The 18943-nt window shown below is 47.1% G+C and overlaps 1 protein-coding gene across 5 annotated transcripts in view; it reads right to left on the bottom strand.

The window, feature by feature from the left end:
- LOC126537880 (KICSTOR complex protein ITFG2-like) overlaps positions 1 to 18943 on the bottom strand; it is an 84738-nt gene that overhangs the window by 43168 nt on the left and 22627 nt on the right. For 4 of the 5 annotated variants that reach the window (XM_072287940.1, XM_055074509.2, XM_050184978.3 and 1 more), the window contains exons 6-9: positions 16040 to 16119; positions 12531 to 12590; positions 5303 to 5436; positions 343 to 521 (exon numbers count right to left, since the gene is read on the bottom strand). In XM_072287940.1, the coding sequence (XP_072144041.1) occupies positions 343 to 521; positions 5303 to 5436; positions 12531 to 12590; positions 16040 to 16119 (453 nt within the window). The remainder of the gene's footprint in view (positions 1 to 342; positions 522 to 5302; positions 5437 to 12530; positions 12591 to 16039; positions 16120 to 18943) is intronic. The other variant, XM_055074510.2, reaches the window with a different exon arrangement.

Raw genomic sequence — 18943 nt, 5'->3', positions numbered from 1 at the left:
TCTTTGGTTCAATGCGTGTTCAGATATGTCACTTAAATTTACATCACATTGTGCCATACCAGGTCCATTGCATTATGGCCAAAAGAATGCGATTAGACCATTTCCTTATTCATAACTGCCTATTTGCAGTAAAGCACAAAAACGCTAAGTCAACATTGAATTGAACTAAATTCTGGGGTTTTACATGGCGAAACCACGATTTGATTATGAGGCATGCTATAGTGGGCGACTCTGGATTAATTTCGACTGCCAAGGGATCTTTAACATGCCCCCAATAGATAGGACACGGGCGTTTTAGCATTTTGCCCCCATTGAAACGTGCAGTCTTCAATCACAACTGACCATCCAGGGTGGCCAGAGCCATGAGGGAGTTGACTGGCTCCTTAGCACGGGTGGTGCCCCGGATGCTGCCCGCAATGACCGATGAGACGTTGGGATTGCGCATGTGGGACAGGCCCAGCTTGTGATGCTGCGGACCTACCGACATCAGCAGGGCGCCGTCTTCGGGTGCTGTCCCATTGCTGCTGGCAGAGTGAAAACACGACGCATCACCACAGGACGTTCATCCATGCAAGTTAATTTTTTAGCAAGATTTTAATGTGTTGGCATCGGACGTAGCACAACATCATCTAAGTGCAAACAAGGCAAGGAGGATTACAGGAAAATAGAAACTTCCATGTGATCAACAGAGTGGACAAACCAGGGAAGCCTCAGGCTGGAGCGAATGTTGCGACAAGGGACCAGTCTTCAGAGGCACTAAAAAAAATCACTGAAATCCCTCCATACCATGAAAAATGCAATGCACAAGTTAGTTACGCTCCAATTTTGCCAAACAAAGAAGTCCCTTAACAAACGTTGGTTTAACATGCTGCTCTATCCCATTCTTGCTTCTTTGCCAATTCCAGTAAATGGTGTCCAAATCTATTAAAATTAAATTATGGGGTTTTACGTGCCAAAACCACTTTCTGATTATGAGGCACGCCGTAGTGGAGGACTCCGGAAATTTCGACCACCTGGGGATCTTTAACGTGCACCTAAATCTAAGTACACGGGTGTTTTCGCATTTCGCCTCCATCGAAATGCGGCCGCCATGGCCGGGATTCGATCCCGCGACCTCGTGCTCAGCAGCCCAACACCATAGCCACTGAGCAACCACGGCGGGTTCCAAATATATGTCCCAGTGACAGTTTCCTTTGAGTAACAGAAACATACCTCAAAGGATATGCTCTTGCAAGCTGCATTTGCCAGAAGTGAATGCAGAGCCAGAAACACATCATAGCTGCCATGTTTTCGATATATACCACCTATAAAAGCTTTTTCTCCATCTTTTTAAACATGATTACAAAGGTGCCTAATATTTCTGTTCATTTATGTCCTCCTTGTACATTTGTTGTTGTTGTTTTTTTTTGTTTTTTTTACCTTAAAGCATCCAAGTGCCAAGTAGCCTTACTTGATCCTTTCGCTGTCCCGGACGTACCGGTACGTCATTGCGCTTCCCCCCCACAGTGTCACTGACGTACCGGTACGTTCTCTATCGTGCGTTCAAAATTTCGCGTCTGAGCGCAAAGCTGGCGCTCCTGAACTGGCCACGCCATCTGTTGACTCTTTCTACAAGTTCGTATTTTCGCCCCGGCCTGTGTTAGTACATGTATTGAAGAGTACGGTGCGACTGCCACTCCCCCCTCTCTTTGCTGGGTGGCGCGGTGGCTCCGCGTTCGCTGGATCATGCGTCGCGCACGTGTGGTTATAGGTTCAAGGGTTGTTCTGCCATCTCCGCTGGTTTGAAGGTTCTTATTTTTCTTCTGTTGGTGTGTCTGCTACGGCGCGTCAAGTTCAGGCGCACTCGCCCGTTGCCTCTCCGAAAAGAGGGACTCGATTGCTGCTTCCGCTCTCTCACCGCACCCTCGCTTCCGACTTGCAGCAGTAAACGTAAAGCCCTTCGAACTTTGTTTTAGCCTTTTTCCATCTCCCTCTGTCTTCTTGATCACACAATGTCCCATTTCTCTCCGTTGTGCGGCGACTGAAAACGCATCCTCCCTGCGCGCGGTTACTTTCGGATGGCTGAGCGGCGCGGGACCTTCGTCTGCTCATAGGGGCGGTGGCTCTTCCGATTCAGAATACGAGCCGAGCTCAGATTTGGACTCGGACAGTCTCATGCAAGGAAGAGATGAGTTCCACATTGTCAGATTCGGATGTTGAACGGATGTTATAGTCAGGCTGATGATGATGATGATGGTTACTAACAACAGCTGCAGAACACTGAAATGTGCATATTGCATTGACTATGTTATTTGTATACCAATCATAATCAAAAATAAATTGCTATGTACATTCCCTGTTATGCTCGTTCCCTGAAACCAAGCCGACACTGGGGGTGCGTCATGGCCAGAAAGGTCCGACAGCGAAAGGGTTAATAGCTTGAATACTGTTTAAACAAACAAAGAAGATCATACACTATGGTGAACATAGGACCTTCATGAAAAAATGTAGTGATACGACGTTTTTTAAATTTACAACATACCCTTGGGTAGGCAGACTGTCTATGTAGAAAATATATTTGTTCAAGAGAAAACAGTACACAGCAGCTATGAAATTTTAATGCAGAGGGCACTGTGTTACAGGTAAGAACAATACCACTGTCCAGCACACCAAGCTAGAAAACACAAGCAAACAGGCCACAGGCTGTGCCATCCCATGTTATTCCGTCCATCTTGTTTACGTTTCTATAGAACTGCTCATCTTGTCAGAAATCTATTCCAACTAGCCTGCCTATTATTTTGTAGATTGCAATATGCTATTTGAAAGTAGCTTTCGAGAGAAAAAAAATTTTGACTTTCAGATCTGCAGATCGGGAACAATCACTTCACCTTCGTAGGTAGTTAAATTGTGAATATGAAACAGTCACAGAACGAACAGTGTCACCTGCCCTTCCAATCAATATCTAGCTTAAAACAAACCTTAAATGGTTGTGACAATGTTGCACAAACAAATTTTGAAGGGCAAGTCCCCATATACCATATTTGCTCAATCCTAATACCAGGGATCATAGCGGTTCCTGAAACCCTTGCATAGCGAAACTGCCATTTTGAAAGGCCTTGCAAAGTCTCAAAAGTTTCTCAGAGTGCTTAAAAATTTGGAGATTTTGCTTTCGGCTAAGTTAGTGGGTTTTATTTGTGCACTGAACCACGAGATTTATTGCAAGCCAAGAGTCAAGTAAACTCAATCTTACTAGCATATTCGTGGCAGGAAGCCATACTTTTTTCATTGATTGTTTATGCAAAAAAAAGCCTTAGCTCTTTTTTTGTTCCTTGTGCAATAAAGACATGTAGCTCATTTTATTCAATTAAATGGACACTGAAGGCGCACTCCTGCAGTCAGCATCGCCGTGAGGTCCCGCATGAATAAAAGCGTGCGAGGGTGAGCCGGCAAACGCAGTTCAATCTCGAGTGTGCAAGTGAGGAACACGACCCGGATGCGTGCCCTCTCCTATGGCGCACGAGGCGAGGGAGAAGAGGCGTTCCTCTCCGGCGGCTGCTAGGGTGCCTCAGTGTCCTCCTCGCCGGCCGCTCTGTACAGAGTGGACACAACCGCGGCGTTTACTATGGCGTTCACCATGTGGATCGTGGACTCCAAAGTAGGCGCCTTTGGCAGACACCGTAAAGACGCGTTGCCAGCATCATGTGTCTTGAAAGTGGTCTGCGACATGGCTAAAGTGCGCGCCCGTGTGGGCCCCATCTTCAAAGCAATTTGCGATGTTGGCAGAGTGCGTGTAGTGCCAGTAGCTTCGTATGAGCTGTGCTTTCGATGTTTCGTTCGCGTTGAAGCGACAGATGCACAGAAGTCGATTGGCTCTAGTTTCGTTAAAATTTAGTTAAAACATGTTGACAGGCTAGATGGTTTGCATCCATGATAGATGTGTAAGCGCGACTGAACAAGGACGTAGAAAGAAGCAGACACACAAAGATAACTGTGTCTGTGTGTCTGTTTCTTTCTACGTCCTCATTGAGTCATGCTTACACATTCTATCGTTGTTAATTTAGTTAGTAAGCGAATGTTAACAAGTTTATACAGCCAATAAAACTACTATCCTTACTTCATACAGCTATCTACTAATTTGCTATCGCAATCGGTGCTTTGCCTTTCGGGCAGAACTGCGAATTTTTTCAGAACAGTGCTTTATTTTTAAGCTGTAAGGCATGAAGGTGCTTTAGTTCTTGAAAATGTTTTGTGAGTGCCTTGAAAGTCCTTGAAAACTTGCTAGAAACTCTTGCACTTCCCTTCCAGAAAAAGCCACTAAAATATGATATGCGCATTAGAATAGAGCAGAAAACCAAAACTACAATAGGTGGTTTCCAAATCCTACCCCACATCTTGAATTCCACTTTCCAAATCTTGAAGGCCCCGCTTTGCCAAACTCTGAGTGACGGAAGCTCCTGCGAGCATCGCAAATTTGCCATGATTGGAAACCACCTAAACCTGACGTTCGAATCACACCTAGAGCAACCTCAGAGTACTAAAAACTAATCTCAAAAGGCTGTGCTTTTCTGTACTGTAGTAGCCGGAACTTCGTCGTGGCCATTAAAGATTGATGTCATCCAATCCAATCCAGACATTGCTTAAGCTGTCAGAGCTCTCTCTTACTATAAAAATGGGTGAATGAACAATCAAGGATATTGCTTTTTGCCTTTTCTGAAGTATGAAAATCGAGTGCATATTTCAATCGAGAGGATGTTAAAACAAAATAAAAGCAGTACACAGTCAGTATGTGCTAGTGCAACGTACGTACACAGCTTTCCTAGGTGGCACTTCCCTAAGAGGATTCAGAGATAGTGCATGGTGCACCGTCCTGAATGCATTAACATCATGCTCAGAGTCAGTGCTGCACACGAAATCTACATGTTTGTGCAATGAACTTTTGTCATTCCCACGCCACCTGAGAATAGACGAGCACTATCAACTGAAGCATTCCATTTACATTTCATGTAAATCTACAAACAACTTTTTCATTATGCAACCTCATGCACGGTGTGAAGTGCACGTTTGTGTCAGACAATGGCTTTACCTTCTTAACTTTAAGTCTTTATTTATTGCCTCAGCCTCCTTTGTCCCAGTGGTGAGATTTTGTTACATTGAAATCGCCAGAAAACGCACTTTGTTACTGAGGCCAAAGATAAATGGAGTTCTATGGAAATCAAGTCACAAGAAAAGTTTAATTATTCGTTACACAGAGGATTGTTACGTTGAAGCCTGTTACATCGAGGTTTAACTGTAGCTACAGCGAGGAGAACAGAAAGCAGCTTGCCTGGCAGTAGTGTCGGTGGGGCTGCTGCTAACCTTAGACATGCCAAAGTCAAGCTTGATGTAGGTGCCACCAGGCTGCGCCACCAGAATGGCCAAGCCCCCTTCCGGTGTGTTGTTGAGCGAGATGTTGCCCACCTGTGAGTGCACAGGCACCTTGTTCAGTGTTGATTTCACTTGGCACACGCTAATGGAATGTTTAGGTTGTCACCGTGTATACAGGCATCCAATTTGTAGTCTCGCATGAAGTCGTAGTACTATATAGAGACCCTGGCTCTGATAAAAAGCATGCAGCTCAGTGAATGAACATGCCAACACAAATAAAAAAAAAAATCCTCCACTGAGGTATGCTAATCTGAGCAGCTTATACATTAAAGACAGTGAACCTGTATACTGCGCGTCTACCAAATTGATAGTTCCAAATTCCCAGAGTTTTCCAGGTTTTCCATGAGTGCCTTTGCAAAATTTCCCGAGTGACACAGAGCTTCGTTTTATGCCCAGATGGGCTGACACCATGTCGCCCGATGCTGTCACTCTAAAATGAGCAAGTTAAAAGTTTTTTTAATAAACGACTTAATCCAGTTTGAATATTAAGGAGTAGTGTCTATTTTATCCAGTCAAAAAGAAAATGGGAGAGAGTGGTTAGTAAAATGCACAACGAATAAAATATCTTCTAAATAAATGGTAAACACAATAGCAAATTGAGTTGAACATTCACAACTACAAATAGAAAGATGCATACAGAAGCAAATATTTTCGAACATGATCTATTTCTATCAAGTGATAGCAAGCTCATTGGTATGAGGCCCGAACTTTGTCACAAGTGAGGTTCTCTCTCAGCAGCTGGAAAGTCAACCTCAACTGTCCTGACATACTCTCAACCTGCACACAATGCCTTAGTGTTGCGTTTCACTGGTTTAAAGAGTTTATTTTGGTTTGGCTGAGGGGCACCTGCATCTCGGCGTCGGCCAACGCTTTGTTTTTTGAGCTCAAGCTTCTTCAAAGAAGCGGCAGAATGCTTCCTTCCCTATTCATTCCCCAATGCGTAGGTCCTTTGTGTTGTTGTCCTCCTTTCGCCGCGCGTTCACCCCACGGACCATTTGAAGCGTCCTCTTGGTCAAATGCAAAGTCAACGTCCGATTTCGCAGACTCCCTAGGGGCCGCAAGAGCAGCCAAAATTATGAATGCCAGTCTTTTAGTGCCCTTGGGGGCTCAAATTGCCACAGGCACGTCCAAAAAAGCTCTGAAGGCCTGCCAGTACACTTGTTAGCCATATTGGTGCTAGTACTGCGACAGGATATTGCAGGATATTGCGTGTATAATTAAGAAATACATACTGTGTTCCGTGACAATTGCCCAGTAAGATACAGCACACTCAATCAATTCTGAATGTTCACAGTTTGTAATAAGCTATAGACTACTGCTTTAGGCCATTTTAGAACAAAGTTACATGTTGTCAAACTTAGTCATAAAAAATGCCCACCTTGATAATAGAAAAATATCAAGTTGGGCATTTGTTATGACTAAGTTTGACAACCTATAACATCGTTTCAAGATGCCTAAAGCAACGATTTATACCTTATGACACACTATGCACATTCAGAATGGATTCCAAGTGCTGTACGTTGCCATGCAAGTTGCTGTTAATTAGCTAATTAGGCCTTAAACAAAGAACATCCTCATTTGCATATTATAAATATTTTCCAGAGAAAAAAGATAACTGCATTTCTGAAATCAGATGGTAAAAATACATTACCTGTGCAAATTTCATTAAAAATGTTTAAAAATAAAGTTTTTTGAAGTGCCTTGTCCTCTCTTAAAGCATGGCCTTCGAGATTCCCATCTGTTACTCAAGGGAGCTGTTTTCAGGGTGCCAATTCATTTCGCCACCACTCAGTGTCGCCAGACTGGTTTACGATGAAACTATGACAGGAAAATATTCCAATGCAAATTTTATACCACACCTAACGTCCTGAAATTTCGCCAGCTTTCTGTGGGATGCACCCGCTTTAATATGCAATGCATAATTCAAGCTCAAAAACTTGGTGTCATTGCCCCTCATTAGGCCGCATAGCAAATTTTGTTTATGCGCTGAAAGCTGTTACATGCCCTCTTAGGAGCGCTGTACTGCAAGAATTTTTCAAATTGGTTCATTAATAGCAAGGGTAGAAATATATGAAGTTTCTTGAATCCATGTTAACTGCTGCGGTGGTGCAGTGGTGTTGGCGTTCCGCTGCAAAGCCCGAAGACACAGGATCAAATCCCGGCCACGGTGCTCCCATTTCGATGGGGAGAAATGCAAAAACGACCGTGCACCATGCAATGGGTGCACGTTAAAGATCACCAAGTGGTCAAAATTAATCCGGAGCTCATAATAATATCATGCTTTTGGCATGTTATCCAGAGAATTAAATTTAAAGCATGATTGCAAGAGTTGAGCTTCACTGTCAACAGACACAGTACTCACCACCTGCCTAGTCTAACCTCCACAAGTGAAATTCCTTCCTTGCATTCTCTCATACCAAAGCAGAAGGATTGTGTCGCATATACGTCTCAGACCTTGCCTATACAGCAAAACCTCGTTAAACCGTACCCGCTTAAACAGCAGTTTCGTTTTAAAAGTAGTAAAGTCAAATCCCCGACTCAGCGGCCATTGAACATAATGTGTTTTTTATCCGCATAAACCATACCAGCTTATTGCGTACACATCGGTTAAAACGTAGCGTTTCAACTTTTCGTCTTGTAAACACGGCGGTGCGCCGTCTCCATCGGGCGGCCCGGCAGAACAACAAGCCTCAGAAGTCGGAACGACCTCCAAGCGCCCTGTACGTTTGCGAGTGAAGCCACATCAGCATCAACATCATTTCGACGCCGTGCCAGAGAGCGTTATGACGTAGTGCAAGCGAGGACTCGCGTCGTTCCGAAGCTCGGATAAAAAAAGACGCCGGGTGCTCGGCATAGAAGAAAAATTAGACATCGTCCGTGCTATCGAACGTGACACAAAGTGAAGTCGGCGTTGGAACACAACAGGGATTTGCTGTTGACTACAGAGTGGCATTTGGAATGCGAAGAAGTTGCTCGGCAGCGCTGCTGCGACCGCGAAGACATATCGGCTACGAGGTTCGACTTTTCGCCATCGTTGCCTGTGTTGTTGCCGAAGTGTCGACTAGGGACAGTGATGAGGACGACACGGAAAGCGACAGCACGGGCAATTCAGGCCCGACAGTGGCATAAGCTGTGCATTACGTCAGCCTCATGAATGCAATCGTCGCGACGAGAACAGGGGCACAATAACGTAACTCTATTCCAAATGAAAAGTATTCCAAACTCCGGCACCCGGCAATGAAAAAGGCACCCCCAGGACTTCTGCAGCACTACTGAGCATGTGCACGGAGAATACCAACGCCAACGAGGAATCTGCCATACAAGTGTTTGCTGAGAAGAGGGGGCTGGCTGAAAAGCTGGCAGCAGCTTCAGTAAGTTTGAGGCCGCTCTCGTCGTGCTAGGCTGCCGCGGCATCAAACGAAAATAACATTTTTGTCGCGCGAAGTGCATAAATAGTGCATTTTTTTCCCCCTTTCATCGCACTCTCTCCGAGTTCCGTTTTCGACAGATAAGTGGGCGATCTCATGCTATTTCGGTTAAACAGTACTACCGTTTAGTACGTACTTTTTCCGAGCTCCAACCAACTACGGTTTAACAAGGTTTGACTGCAGATGTATTTTTTTTTCTCATAAATTATTGCTATGCAGCGTACTCCTGGTGACGGTCTAGCAAGAGAGTTGTTGCGTATTGTCTTGTTTTGCACTATGCACAATATTGTGTGTTGTGCACAAGCACACCTGCATTGTCTTGCTGCTTCTGCACTACATTGAAATGCATCTACACATTTGGAGATACTAGCTTTATTTTCTGAGTGCGTGACTGCACGACGTGGGACGAAGCAGACGAAATGGAAGTACGTCCCTCTTGCTATGGCACGGAGTAAAACGAAGACTTGCAGACATTTTGTTTATATGTTTCATTATTTCTCTAAACTTTAAATCCTTTAATGCAGCAACAGATCAAAAGTAACTGCTGCAGCCTTGAATAATTCTCAAAGTCACATGTCACAATGAGTGACGCTGCAGCAATACATGAACGAGAAGAAGGGAAACAGAGGGGCTCGATTTTTGTTATGCGCTATGTGTGTCTTGTTCTTACACCCTCTCCCCTTTAGAAGAACCCCACCTATATATACTGTGGCGAGGAAAGCATACGTCGTCTTGAAGAAGACAAGTCCACTTGTCGAAATGTTGGCTCCTGCTTTCACCTTGTTCTCGTTTTGCTCATCGTCTTGAATTTCCATCTCCCGCATTCCCCATGCTTTCCCTTGTTCTTTCTTTTGACCTTTTATCAAGGCCATATAAAGCCAAAAGGAAATGAAGCTAAGGAAAGCATAGGGACAATTAGGCGCAGTCGAAATTGAAATGTAAAAAATAATGGAGAAAAAAGAAACGAATGAGGACGAAAAAAACTTGTCGCAGGTGGGGACTGAACACACAACCTTGGCCATACGCAAAGGTTATGGTTAAAGCTGTCACCCTCGACGACATGCCACATGTTCATCCCGAACTTGTCCTATCTTTCCACACGCCAACCATGCACACCCCACGACCAGACTCCCAGTCCCCCCGTTCGCCCCTCTCCTCCCGCACACTCACTCACTCCCGCCGCTGTCTTCCCCGCACTCACACCACCTCTTCTCCGCTCAGTCAACTACTGCTGATCCTGCGCTTGGCCTCCGAGAACAGTGGCTCCTCATCACAGGTCTTGGGCTTGCTTGCCCTGGCCCTCGCGCGTCACAAGGCAACAGGCTTCATTGCCTGTTGGCTTTATATGGTTGAACAAAAAACGAGCCCCTCCGTTTCCCTTCTCGTTCATAAATAGCGAGGGTCTCGAATCTGGAAGCCTTGATGCCATCAGGCAGCATACAAAGTGTTTATGAGCCACATGCCTGCTCTCCCAAGTTCACATGTTATGTGAATGCAAGGGTGTTCCACATCCGCCCACCATGGCCCCAAATGGTGCTGGCTAACACTCCCAGGGCTAGATCAAGTACAGTAAAACCTTGTTAATTTGAACCTCGTTAACTTGGAAAATCGGATAATTCGGACTCGTCCTTTGGTACCAGCAGGAGCATGCATTATCTAATGCAATGAAACTCGTTAATTTGGATGTATTTGGTCGCACATCGGCTAATTCGGACAACTCTCTGAGCTCGGCGAGTATTGGAGCGTCGCAAATGTGCGATACAAATAAACAGAAATGGCATTAGCACATTGCTAGTCTGCTAGAACGCTTCGTGCCTATTTGTGCCTTTAAAGCCTTTGTTCTTGCATTTAACACCGCGCACAACACCACATCGGCCGCATGCCTTCATGACTGCGTAGCTGCGATAACATGATCACGTCGATAGCGGCCGCGGTTTCGTCCGCGGCGGTTGCAACAAACAGTAGTTTTGCTTTGACCCAGTGTGCATATCGGCTGCATGCCTTTATTACTGCGTAGTCATCATCCATAATTGCTTCGATAGCGGCCGCGTTTCCTTCCGCAGCAGTGGTGGCAAACAATGGTTTTGTTTTTAATCTGTACGCGTGTTAATCGTGGACCTTCATAATAGTGTATTCGCCATCCATGATCATGCCAATAGTGACTGTGGTTTCGTCCACAATTGAAGCAAACTATAGCTTCGTTTTCACTTGGTGTGTGCGTCAGCCGGGTGCCTTCAGCACTGCAAGGTAGCGTCGACAGCTGCGGCGGCTTCGTTTGCAGCGGTTGCAGCAAACGGTAGTTTTGCTTTGACAAGCTTTCAAGGATGAAGAGCACTGGACAGCTACCAGCTCACTTGCTAAAAAATAATCGGGATGTGCGCATGGAGTAAAAAGCCCGTCTCAGATGAAGAGGCGCGGCCGTGCTGTGAAGGAAGTCGTGAGGCCTTTGCTGCTGCAAGCGCTAAACAGCCACGAGATGACGACAAGTGCAGCTTCCGTACTGGTTTTGTGCAACATAGAAACATGATTGGCCTATTCATTCAGTAAACAAAAGCGTATTGATGTAATAAGCATTTTTTCATTGTTTTCTTGACACCCTCGGTAATTCGACATTCGGTTAATTCGGACATTTCTTTTGGTCGCGTGAAATCCGAATTAAAGAGGTTTTACTGTACACATAAATACCCAAGTTAATGGACGAACTGATGGCCGTCGCAGTAGCACCATTGGTAGTGCATTGCACACATGATGCGAAAGTTGAGGGTTCGGTCCCCACCAGTGACAAATCAAGTTTCCGTCATCGACTTTCATTCTGCCTTTTCCCCGTCATTGTTTTCTACATTTCAATTTCAGTCGCAGCTAATTGCCCCTCTGCTTTCCTTGGCTTCATTGCCTGTTGGATTTATATCGAGGTGTTTCAGCAATGTGAATTACGTAGGCACACTTGTGCACCTGACCTCGACTGGGAGCGGCACTCCTCTGAGAAGAAGGGTGTGTGGTGTTTGGTATGAAATTTCAGCTGTTATCGTGATGGACAAGTGTGCAACACTTTGGAGACACAATCCTCAATGCGCATTGTATACACTGCACTTGTTAGTTTATAATGGCCAAACCTAGTGAGGGGCCCTTTAAAGTGAATTTCAGTTTTGAGTTTCTGTTGCAGACAATAGTGTAATCTAGGTATCCACCAGTTTTCTGGCCTTCAGAGCTGAAATTTCTTTATAAAATGCAGAAACACATGAGACAGCTGCAAACAACATCAGCACTGTTGTGCACTGCTGTGAGCCACAATAACCTTCATATATTTGTTAATTGTGCTGCAATTTAACAGGGTTTTCTTTCATGTGTCCCATATTCATGGAAAGAGTAATTATGCCCATTCCTACCGGTGACGTCTAGAAAAAAAAGCTAGACGAAACAACTTCAGGCCCCTGAGAACTCTCCATTGGTTGATGGAGATAGGCTGATGATGTGAGCAGAGCAAAAAAAAAAGAAAAAATGCTTGTTTGCATCAGCATTAATATTTTCTAGTTTCCATGCTACTGTCCCATCTTGGAACAAGAGGGAAAGCAAAGGCATCGTGATGTCAATGAATCAAGGCATTGTGCTGCACGTCAAACCACACAAGAGTGCGTAAAGTGCAGCAGGAAGTTGTCAAGGACACAGCCCCTATCCTATTTATCAAATGGGGCAGCCCACCTGATTTGCAAACTCCCACTTGTGCAGGCCCACCAGCTTGCCCTGGCCTTCAGTTCCATTCTGAAATGCACGGCAGGTGCAAGACAACCAGACACATCATTAGACTTCCTTGAGGTTGAATCTCCAAAATGTGCACTGTTTGTAAACACATTTCTATCTTTTTTAGTTCAAAGTGTCAACACACCTGTGGACCCTGCAACATATCCCCCCGGCACCCCTTGTACATTATAAATACAGGTTACCTTCAATTCTTTTTAAAGTTAACTTGTAAAAGTTATGTAAAATATTCGACCTGGATATAAGTCGGATGCATGCAGAACTGCATGGAAATGGTTTCATTGAGTTCTTGCCGTCAGCTTCCGAGAGAATTGACACTACTTTGATCTAAACCGTTGTATCATCACAGATGATAAAAAGTACCCATGAAGTTTGTTTCGAACACCGCAAGATGAGATGAAAGAGATGAAAAACTAGGATATGATGATGTTACAACTTCATCTCCGTGTTTAGGGAAAGACCAGTGGCCTTTAACGTAACAAATACGAGGAGACAGTTACTTACTCCCTATTCATAGAGATATTGCTTCAAACACGTAACTGTGGTATTTATAGAACCGAAAATTTTTTCCCTGTTCGTGACATTTCAGTAGATGACATGTACAAAACATTCGATGGTGCTATAGGCAAGGGTACAGATGTGTGGCCCAAAAAACTTCGCACTTGCTAGGCCACATCCATGCTGACAAGGACACAAATGGTTTGCGATGACTCAATCCCAATGCACAAGAATTGATGCAGTTAACAGCGCGGACAGCCCGCAAGTTCTGCATCACTCGTGAGTGCACGTTTCCCGGGATCAATCCCTTCGTGCAAAAGAAAGCAATTTATGTCCTTCTCAAAGCCTGTTCCACAAGCTGCGGGTTCTGCGATACGAAATGCCCTGGGCAGGATTTTGTTTTTGTTGGCACTGTTATGATCTGGTAACGTTACGATCAGGCTAAAACACCGGGCATGGCACACACGTTGTGCATCCCAATACTAAACAACACATTTCCATCAATTGATAAATTAATCAGTATCTTAGGTGTACAGTACATCTATACTAAACAGGACTATTTCATGTGTATGAGTCAACCAAATTTTTAAATTAACAAGTGCTGAATTAATGAGCTCTCATGGCAGTTAATGCTCAGACACAGCCCTTGTCTGAAACGCCTAGTTAGCACCTAGTGCAAAGTCACATTAAGGCAAACGGTGGCCCTTTTATGTCCGAGAAACGCTCACTCCTTAGCAGATGCACATGCGCAGTTACAAGTTACAGTGGAACACCGTTCATATGTTTTTCACCGGACCGAGGAAAAAAAACGTAACAGCCGGGAAAACGCACCAGAGAGGATAGCTCCAAAAATGAATGAAAAAAGTGCAGCTTCAACTATAGACAATTTATTTCCACAGAGTGCGCTTAGAACGCAAAAAAGTCTAGAAAGGTGGCTTGCCATTTCTTTTGCTCGCTAGAAATCACCACACGTTTCTCAATAGCCTGGAAGGCCGCATTGCTGTCAGTTCCAGAGACGCGACAGCTTCTCCAAAGCTAGGATTTGGCAACTCCCCGGCATCATGCGGCTCGTGCTCCTCGTCGTCACCGCGCCACGGCAATGGCAACGGACGAATGAATATCCGCGGGAAATTTCGCCCTCTTTGGCGTAATCATGCTAACATGCTAACGATTGTTTAGTATTGCTGCGGAGCGTGCGCGTCCGAGCAGCCCGGTTGCGCGCAGCGCGGCGTGGTTTCGCGAGAAATGTAAACAAGAGAGGAGAGCTGGCCCGATAGGCGGAGCAACGCCATGAGCAACGCCAACTTCTGGCTTCCCTTTAGCTATAGCTTCACGACGAGTGACGTCTGGGCCTCTCCCGAGTTTCCTTCCTCCGTGAGTCGACCCCATGGAGGAAGGAAACTGAGGAGAGGCCCTACCTCCTCCACGCGCTAGGAGAAAAGTGTGGAGGAAATGAAGTAGTAGGTTCTCCTTTGTTTTGCTGTTTTTTTTTATTTCTTTGCTGTAGTGGCCCCGCCTTTCGGGCCACAATGGCGGCTTTGTTATTGTTCTGTGCACTCACACGTGTTGCTCCGTAGGTTTCGTACCGTGGCAAAGGCGCCATGCGGGTAAGTTTGCGTTGGTCTCCGTGATTTGTTGCGCTGCGTTATCTGGACCGTGCTCTACCGGATGTTGCTGTGGCCAGGTGGGACAGGAGGAACTAAAGTTTGTGAAATGAACGCGCATGCAACGCTGTACGCAATGTACCGCGCCACAGCAATGGCTACGGACGAAGGAATATCCGCGGGAAATGTTGCCCTCTTTCGCGGAATCATGCTAACATGCTAACGATTGCTTAGTATTGCTGCGGAGCGCGCAGATCCGGGCAGTACGGTTGCGCGCAGCGCGGCGTGGTTTCGCGAGAAATGTAAACAAGAGAGAAGAGCTGGCTCGATAGGCGGAGCAATGCCAACTTCCGGCTTCACTTTAGCTTCACAAAAAGTGACGTCAGGGCCTCTCCTTAGTTTCCTTCCTCCGTGGTCGACCCGTTCAACAAACCATGCGGTGACCGTAATCACAGTGATGATAGTGAGAGCATTTTTCACGAATGGCCACCTAGTGGCGGCCTCTCGAACTGGCGTGCGGCTTCTTGCAACCAGTTCCATAGCCAAGCCCGGTCAAAACTCGTCAAAAGCCAAAATGGCGGTTGGAGCGCGTTGCCTGCTTTAGCCCAGGCGGGTTCGGGTTGCAACGCATCATGCGGGAACGTTTTCACAGCTACTACGTAACAGCGGGGTTCCTTATACATTGGATCCTATGGAAGCTATGCCGGGACCGGATGAAAACGACGTAGCAGCCGGGAAAACGCAGCAGTGAGGAACGTAACAGCGGGGTTCTACTGCACATAGTTAAGTAAATATGAATATTGTCGTTCTACTATGTTACTTCAAGACATACCTTTAATCAAAGATTTGGCATGACAAATGCTCTAAATAGGATAATATAATGAAAGAAAGGCACAGTACCTGGCTGGTAAGACAATGTCCTGGTTAGCTGCCAGGTAATGACTAAAAAATTTGTTCCATAACAATATCGACTTTGAATAAACTGGTTAAATTAATAATGACGAAATATCTCCTGAGCATGCCTATTCCAACAACTATGAACTTGCACTTTACATAAGTTTTCTGTGCCATTCACTTTACTTCTAAATGCAAGAGCTGCACACTGTTCATCTCTTAGCTCCACAGAGGCTGTGCTCTTTCCTCTTGCTTCTGTGGCATTAGATTGAACTGTCTACTGTACCAACAGTGATTGCAGGCTGGTGCCCGTCATTTAAGGCATCTCCAAAAACCATGCTTGCAAGGATAAAGCAAATAAATGCCCAAGCCATAAAGGACCAGGGGTTTTATGCATGGTTGAAGTATTGCATCAGTGTAATGAACCAGTTACAGTAGATAGTGCTATCCACACACCTCACTTAGCGAACTCCACTGGTACGTCCGAACAACACGATCGGTGAGGCCAAGGATCAGCTCAATCTTCCCATCCTTGTCTGAGGAAAAATGCACAACAGCCATCAGCAGAATACACTACGCAGTTCAAAAGTTTAAATTCACAGCAAAACATTCCGTGCCACGATTCCTCAGAAATGGGAATAAACATACCACATGGAAATCTGTTTCTGGTGCTAAGTTGTTGGCAATGTGTAACTTATTTTGGGTAAAGGGGAGGAATAAAGCAGCACTAAAAGGCAGCTAGAGAAGTTGGTAGGAAAGACGATTACATACAACTGATATTTATAGGAAAATAAATACATCTACGAGCTTATGTGTACGCTGTGGGAGATAGACGGGGTTCTCCTCCGTACTCTTGGGACAAAGGAACGACAACACAGTAGTGCAAACAGTCACAAAGGCATTTATTGCACCTTTCATAGATCAATGCCTGCTAGCCGAGTTGCTATCCCCAAAACATGCCGATGGGCGCGCGACAAATCTAGAAGTCCGACTTACCGCGACCGCATTGCGAGCGAATATGTTCGCCCCATGCTGGATCCCAACGCCTGGTCGTTCGCGTGTTCGGTCACGCCAACGGTCGTGCGTTCGAAGGCGGCCATGCGAGGCGGTCTCGCAGAAGCATGGATTGGCGCGCGCGCGCGGTACGTCCGGCGCTGTTCGCCGACCCGCCGGGAAAAGAGGCAGCACCTTGTCCCTCGGCGCCCGAGTAACCCCGCCGCGGCGCGACGGTCGCGCCATCTCTCGCACCGCGCTTGTACCACCCCGAGCGCCGCGGGCGCCAAGCCACGCGAGCCGTGCGCGAAAACAGCATATCAGGGGATGCGTGAGAGTCGCGCATCCCCACATCCCCCCAACCTTAAATCACTACATATTCCGGCGAAACATTGCACACAGTCTAACATCAACACGTGCTTCGCGAACAATGTGGTACATGCAACAGTGGCCGCGCCGGGGAAATGTCCACACGCTGTCCATAACATGCGAGCCGACTGTCCTTGGGGTACACCGCTGGCGTCCGCCGGTCACCGCAGCAGCTTTGCGACTCGACGGCACGATCCCAGGCCAGGACTCCGGAGACGACGACGCAGTAGTCGGTACGAGCAAGCGTCGCTCGCGCCGACGCGCCCTGCTGGCAAGAGCCGCCGTAGCTGTCGGTGACCGCTGGCTCCTTTGTCCGCCGCCGAGGGTTGTGAGCTGGATGCAGGAGGCCGCCGAAGTCGCTGCGCCGAACTGGCCACAGCATCACCATCGCCCGGGGCAGCAGCGCAGACGATGTGCAGGTGACAGCCAGCCAGGGGTGACTCCAATCACGCTGCGTACACTCAAAACACTCGGCAAACACTAAAGTTGTGCAAGGGAGAGGAATTCTGCATGCGCATCGCCCACGTGGTACGATGTTCAACTCGGCTAGCAAAAGATCGGGCAGCTACTCAGATGCTAAGTTCACGTGAACGAAGCTCGCTTCCTTGAGCCGAACGAGTAATTTCAATTCGTGCGAGGCTAAATAGAATGAGGGAAGCAAATTGCAACGCCACGGTACACCAAGTTGTGTCCCTCCACGTGCGACAGGCAGCTTCGTAAAGCCTTAGGCCTAAATCTTCGCTACCCTGACAACAACCGGCATCCAAAAACAACACCCAAAATGGGCGCAAAACAGGCAGCCGCGAGGAGACGTTAGCTCTGTGAGGTGGTCCTACTCCGCTCGGTGCACACAGCATCCGAGTTGACGGTGCCCACCGTCCCAGACTGTGTCGGAGCGCCCGGTGCCAGGCCGCAATACCAGTCAGCCCGTCGTGGCACCCGTGGCCCGCGGCCACCCGGCTCCCAGAGCCGCGACTTCATCCGAGTCAAAGAGATAGAAGAAGCTATTTACATAAGAAATTCGGACCACCCACGAGGCTTCCGTACTCACTCGCTTCAGGCTTGCTACTGCTCCGCTGGCGCTCAGCCTCGCTCTCCCAGGATGCAGACCACGTGGCTCTCGTACTGACGAATGTCATTAAAAAAAGAACACTTGCGAAAAGGCTTAGCATGTTGATAAGTTCAAACACACTACAGCCACCGTCGCCTCGCTCAAGAAAGCACGCCGCCGACGTTAGCGATCAAAATCCACGCTAGGCCTACGCTTCGGTTCAAACAAAGGTCTCGAACGAAGCAAAACTGTTAACTCTATCGTCTGATGCCCCAAGAGGTCCACGTTGGGCAGCCAGATGTGGGAGATACGGGATTCTTCTCCGTACTCTTGGGACAAAGGAACGACAACACAGTAGTGCAAACAGTCACAAGGGCATTTATTGCACCTTTCATAGATCAATGCCTGCTAGCCGAGTTGCTATCCCCAAAACATGCCGATGGGCGCGCGACAAATCTAGAAGTCCGACTTACCGCCACCGCATTGCGAGCGAATATGTTCGCCCCATGCTGGATCCCAACGCCTGGTCGTTCGCGTGTTCGGTCACGCCAACGGTCGTGCGTTCGAAGGCGGCCACGCGAGGCGGTCTCGCAGAAGCATGGATTGGCGCGCGCGCGCGGTACGTCCGGCGCTGTTCGCCGACCCGCCGGGAAAAGAGGCAGCACCTTGTCCCTCGGCGCCCGAGTAACCCCGCCGCGGCGCGACGGTCGCGCCATCTCTCGCACCGCGCTTGTACCACCCCGAGCGCCGCGGGCGCCAAGCCACGCGAGCCGTGCGGGAAAACAGCATATCAGGGGATGCGTGAGAGTCGCGCATCCCCACAACGCATGACTGCACACGTGTATCAGGAGGTCTAAAACCCTCCTAGTCTGCCTCAATTTTCAACCACCTTGTCAAATGAATAGCGTTTGACTTCAAGTCGTTCACATACTATACAAACATGGCCA

This window comes from Dermacentor andersoni, chromosome 4 (assembly GCF_023375885.2).
Source record: "Dermacentor andersoni chromosome 4, qqDerAnde1_hic_scaffold, whole genome shotgun sequence".
NCBI classification, from domain to species: Eukaryota; Metazoa; Arthropoda; class Arachnida; order Ixodida; family Ixodidae; genus Dermacentor; species Dermacentor andersoni.
The sequence above is the reverse complement of the archived record's forward strand: the minus strand, read 5'-3'. Positions and strand labels throughout refer to the sequence as shown.